This window comes from Bactrocera tryoni, chromosome 2 (genome assembly GCF_016617805.1).
Source record: "Bactrocera tryoni isolate S06 chromosome 2, CSIRO_BtryS06_freeze2, whole genome shotgun sequence".
NCBI lineage: Eukaryota > Metazoa > Arthropoda > Insecta > Diptera > Tephritidae > Bactrocera > Bactrocera tryoni.
Genome location: NC_052500.1, coordinates 47,418,285 through 47,424,356, shown reverse-complemented (window position 1 = coordinate 47,424,356; position 6,072 = coordinate 47,418,285). Strand labels below are relative to the sequence as shown.

General features: G+C 35.9%; 1 protein-coding gene across 1 annotated transcript; it reads left to right on the top strand.

Annotated features, from left to right (window-relative positions):
- The first annotated feature begins 3,318 nt into the window (after positions 1-3,318).
- LOC120768913 lies at positions 3,319-5,709 on the top strand. Its single transcript, XM_040095680.1, has 2 exons — positions 3,319-3,613; positions 5,318-5,709. Exons 1-2 carry the CDS (start codon positions 3,320-3,322, stop codon positions 5,678-5,680), a joined length of 657 nt encoding a protein of 218 aa, XP_039951614.1. The 5' UTR covers position 3,319; the 3' UTR covers positions 5,681-5,709.
- The last annotated feature ends 363 nt before the right edge of the window (positions 5,710-6,072 follow it).

Here is a 6,072-nt window from a genome sequence, read left to right as displayed (position 1 = left end):
GGAGCGGAGCAGTGATTTGTGGCCACACGACTTCGCCACATCAAAGCCATTCAAACAAATAAGTAAATTTTTTATGGCGCTGATACTTGATAGACAAGGGAACATAAAAAATCTATCCCGATAAAGTCCCGAAATATGTTTATTATAATCGGTATATGTATATATTTAACATAACATATGTATGTCGATAGGTAGTAATTTAAAAAAGCAAAAATACAAATTATTGAATCGGTTGTGCATTTGAAGTCAATAAACAAAAATAAGGATCCTTTTATGAGTGGTCGATTTTCGACATTGACGGACAGTGCAAAGTACAAAAGTATCGTATACATCATACATGAACTTGACATCACTAACATTTTCGCATGCCTCTTCCTTTTGCTCCCGCCATTGTTTTCCTCGTGTTTGTAACAACTTGCGTACATCACTAGCACACCCTCAGGTTAATATCCAATAAATTAAAACAAACTAAAAACAGATGTATACAAGGCACGGAAGCTAGTGAATAATAAACATTAACAATACTTAAATATCGGTTCATTTTAATATTTTATAAGGGGAAACACTACTATTCGGGATGTTGACTTTCTTATGCATTTAAATGTTCGTTTTCAAAAAAATACACTTATCCTAAATAATCAGCTAGTAAAAAATTTACAAAAAAACAGAAAAAGGAGGGTAAGAAAACCTGATAAGAACTAACAAATGTATTACCTTCGATAAATTTTCGGTTGTATAATAACATATTTACATTTCATATAAAGTTTCAAAAAGAAATTATGTGCAAACAATTACTCTAAACTTTCATAATCATTTTGTGGTTACCCTAACCTATAAAATCAAATTTGACATGACGCCCTTAAGGTTATCATCATAATCAATGCAAATAGATTTTGTTTTACAACTCTGACAGCTGCAATCAAGCAAACGCCATTCTTAGCTGCCAAAAGCATGTTGTTGAGCGTGAAAAAGTTACTTTCAAATTAAGTATTCGCTGCAAAAGCTAAACAAGCTAATACATACATATATTTATTGAATACTCATGTGTATGTCTAAATAAATTTTTCTACTCGGCAATACCAGTAAAAAATGTTATTAAGAAAACAAAACGTACAGATCCGTGATCATCGGAAATTCCATCGAAACTGTACGTGAATTCATCAAAAGTCAGCCGAAATCATCATTGAAATTCATAGAAATGGAATTGAACATCTCCAAAACATCGACTTATCACATTTTGACCGAACATTTGGGCTTACGAAAGGTGTGTGCAAGGTTTGTTCCGCACAAATTGACTGAAAACCCAAAATTTGCTCAGAATCCAACATTCGAAGGACGATTATTTCACCAAAAATCACATTTTAACCATTAACCACTCCTCTTATTCACCTGATATGGCACCGTGCGACTTCTTCCTTTCGGAAAAATGCATTTGCCCATGAAAGGAAACCGCTATGCAGACGTAGAGGCCATTAAACAGGCTTGCACCGGCATACTGGCGGCCATGCCGGCCAACGGGCTGAAACACTCGTTCGACATGCTTTTGGACCGTGCAAAAAGGTGTATTGAAGCAGAAGGAGACTATTTTGAAAAAAAAAAAATAATTTTTTTTTAAAGTCCTGTTTTCTTTGGAACGCACCTTGAATAACAGGAAAGCCAAAAAGTTGGTATGGCTTTAAAGGAAAACATATTCTTTTCGTAGAACTCGATTTTCTTTTAAACATAATTACCTTCGAGGGAGATGCACCAAGTGTAACGAAAATGCAACTTTTCGATGTACATTTTTTAGTACGAGTCACCTTTTGCTTCAAAAGGTCTCATGCTTGGCGATTTCCTTCCAATAAACCTTCAATTGGGATTTAGGGACAACCGAAGAAGTGCAGGCTTAGACAATGCGTCGATTATGCAGAGCTTTTCCATACCCAAACATTTATCAACAATACGTTATCATACCGTTGCTTTCATACCGTTATGCCTTCGATAGATACCTGATGATCCATCCGTTCCAGCATTTCGACTGGTAACTGACGAATGACGCGTGCTGTTTTGCTTCAAGGCCTGAATCGAAGGAATGCCCGGATAGACTCTAAATTTTACATATCCTCACAGAAAAAAGTCGAACGGTGTAATCATACAATCTTCGGGTCCGACACAAAACGTGAAACTATCTGCTCAACGAAGTGTTCCCTCTATAAATTCATTGATTGATACGATGTGAGGGAAATGGCGTCGTCTTATTGAAACGAAATGTCGCCGAGTTCACGAGCTTCCACTTCAGCCATCAAATAGTCGGTTATTATGGCGCGATAACGGTCGCCATTAACGGTTACCGTCATCATTTTTGAAGAAATTAGGACCGTTGCTTTTACTGAACTTTTCAAGACCCCATTGAACGCGATGTCGCTTGGAAAGGTCCAACGGCTTCAGTTCTTTTATATAAGTTCATTACCATTTTTTAGCTATGTTTCTTGACATACCACAATGAACGAGGAAAATACTACAAGTCCAATACTCGCATGGTAAAGTGCTAGTATTTGGTGACGCATATGTGATATTCGGTCGTAGTATGATTGATTCGCTTAGAGCAAAGCCAACATAACTCTACTAAAGCCTAATATTATATGAAAAGTTTGAGCATATCATCAAGTTCAATTCACCGTGTTTAGTTTTTTGAATGCCATAATTTGGACTGAATTCAGTATTGGATGGTCGTCTGACAAATTAACAACACATTTTTTCCATAAAAAACAAAATAAGATTCATCATTGTCGAATAATATGATGAATGCCTTATACTTGGACAATAAAAATAATAGTGAGAACGCCAAATTTGGAGGTCCTATAAATTATTTATATATGTATGTATGATCAGCGTGACGATATGATTCGTATATCCGTCTGTATATATACGAGATACTAAAGATCTAGCTTAGCTTTTGAGATGCCGATCTGAAACTTTGCATACGTGCTTTTCTCTCCCAGAAGCTGCTCCGGAACCGGAATATATAATAAGAATATATCTTCACGAATTTATGCCATGTATTATTTTCCAAGGCAGCGGCACAAAATCCGAAATCCTCAGACCGACCCATTATACTATATGACTGACCGATCAAAATCAAATTCAAGTTTGGAAACATTTTTGTGTTTGTGAAGGGCATTATAGCTTGAAACCATAGCGTTTTTATTGTTTTTATTATCATCGACAAACAAAATATATTGCTTGCATCATCTACGAACGTTTTTATTTGGCTGTATTTATTGCCGCCTATTGGTTTGATTCGCAAAACAAGCGTTAGTACCTGTTTAACAGTGCCGACATGCGTTACTCCCACTGGAATCCGAAGTTTATTCGCGGAAATAAACATTTGCTCAAGTTTTCGTCAATATCGAATGCTGAAAGTAAACCATTTCAATTTGAAACTCATTTGACTGTGCGCAGCGAGAAAACATACAATAAAACGGATTTACCTATCGAATTCAAAGTCTCGCCGGAAAGTTTATTACACTTAGCCGCCAGAGTTGTAGATGCCTTGCCATTACCAGACGTCTATCGATGGACTAATGGGGACGTTTGTAATTGGTTAAAGTGCCTTGGTTATCCACATTACGAGGTGAGCAAAATTTAATTGGACATGTTCACACACGCAAACATGTTTGGGAAATATCAATTTATAATTGTGTTTCAAAATTTAATTACTTTCAATATTCCTCTACGAAATGTCTAGATATAACCAATATTTGAAGAAATAGTTAAAACAAAAAATTTAGTATTTAAAAGTTTAATTATAATTTCGGAAGGTTAATAATTCATATGATACGTGGCAAAACTGATAAAATTTACATAAAACCGGTAAAAGTGACATCAATAACGGATTGAAAAATCCAAAATATAGGAATTCATTCTCAACCGTCTCTTCCGTTCTTATGGTCAACCTTGTATGGTGGGAAAACTTCATGGAATTATGTGGTCCTGATTTGAATTGTCGGTGAAGCTATTCAAACACGGCGGCGAAGAACTGATAAGGAGCATACATCAGCTTCTTTGTAGAATATGGTCGGACAAAAGCATGTCAGACTATTGGAATTTAAGTGTGCTCTGCCCAATCCACAATGTGCGCCAAATACCTTGCGATAAGCCTCCTCAACATTGCATATATGGTTCTATCCAACTTATTATGTGAAAGATTAAAGCCCACCGTCAAAAAACTGATTGGACCTTATCAGTGTGGCTTTAGACCTGGAAAAACAACAACCGGCCAGGTATTCACCATGCGCCAAATCTTGGAAAAGACCCGTGAAAAGAGAATCGACACACACCACCTCTTCGTCGATTTTAATGAATTTGGTATCCCCACTAAACTAATATGGCTGTGTAAACTGACGTTGAGTAATACCAAAAATTCCGTCAGGATCGGGAAAGACCTCTCCGAGCCGTTCGATATCAAACGAGGTTTCAGACAAGGCGAATCACTATCGTGCAACTTTTTCAATCTACTGCTGAAGAAAATAATTCGAGCAGGGACCATCTTTTATAAAGTGTACAGCTGCTAGCATACGCCGATAATATTGATATCATTGGCCGCGTCGTTAGTTCTGCTTTCTCCAGACTGGATAAGGAAGCGAAGCAAATGAGTCTGGTAGTGAACGAGGGTAAGACGAAATATCTCGTCATGACTTCCGAATGAATGAAAACGCTCCAGCTCTGGAGGTATTCGATGTCTTACCCACCGGGGGAAGCAGAGTAAGAGGAATACCTACACTCCTCTGGAAAGACCAAGTGGAGAAGGACCTGGCTACACTTGAAATCTCCAATTGTCGCCAAACAGTGGGAAGGAAGAACGATTGGCGCGTTGTTGTAAACGCGGCTATGAGCGGTGCCTATGCCAATAAAGAGGAAGAAGAAGATTTGGTTGTATGCCAAATATTTATTATTCGCTAATTATTCAGGGAAATAAATAGTATCTGCAATTTTATCGCTTCCCAACATTAAGTCTTTAATATTTTAAGATAACATCTGTACTAAATTGGCGAAACCGGACCATAACCATGCCCTTCGCCCACGTGCTAGACATAGTTGCCTATGTTTATCATAACAGTTATTATATCTATACATACATGAAAGTAACGAGACGAGTAATTAAAATAGCATTCCTCTTTCTATTATACAATACATATTAAGCAAACCATGCCTGACGCTGATTTTTCGACACTTAATTCAAAGTTTCGGCATATTGTACATATTCACATCATCTATTTAATAGATACATATATACAAATAAATACTCTAATAATAATGTAAAATATATTACTTTTAGCACACTTTTCGTACTAACTTAATCACAGGACGGAAGCTTCTGCTAATCGATGCCAATGCATTATGTGCAATGAACATAAAAAATTTCAGCGATATCAAACGATTAGCAAAGGGCATACGTCAACTATTCTATTTCGAAATGATTAAATTTATGCGTCGTATATCATTGCCGCCACAACAGCATTACGAGCTCTACAAACTCTTTCAGACGAGGAGTGGTTATGCGCATTTAAAACGCTCCGATCTCTGGTGCCAATTGAAATTGTTGCGAGAAAAATCAAAATATCCGTGCCACTGGGATATAATCGAACACTGGCTGTTACGGGAGACGAGAGATAGAGAATTGTTTGGTGCCCTGAATTGATTTAATTTAAGTAAAAGTGAAATGGATATATACATAAAGATATATACATACAAAAATTTTATTATTTTGATGAAAAAATAAAAGTTATCCAAAAAAATGTTTTTTAATTAATTTTATAATTAATTTTAATGGACTAGGTATAAATTGAAATAAAAGTTTATTATTATTACACCGGTTTACAGGATTTTTGCGCACGGGTTATGCATACTTATTTTTGTTGCTTTTATACCTCAAAATAATAATACGAATAAAAACAAGTTCTGAATTTGCTTTTATGTAAAAAAAAATGGAGAAATTCAACTCAATAAAAATACACAAACATTTTAGATATAAATAAGTTATTAAAAGCTACCGGTCTTTCGACTTTAAAATATACTCCAAATGTCTTTTTA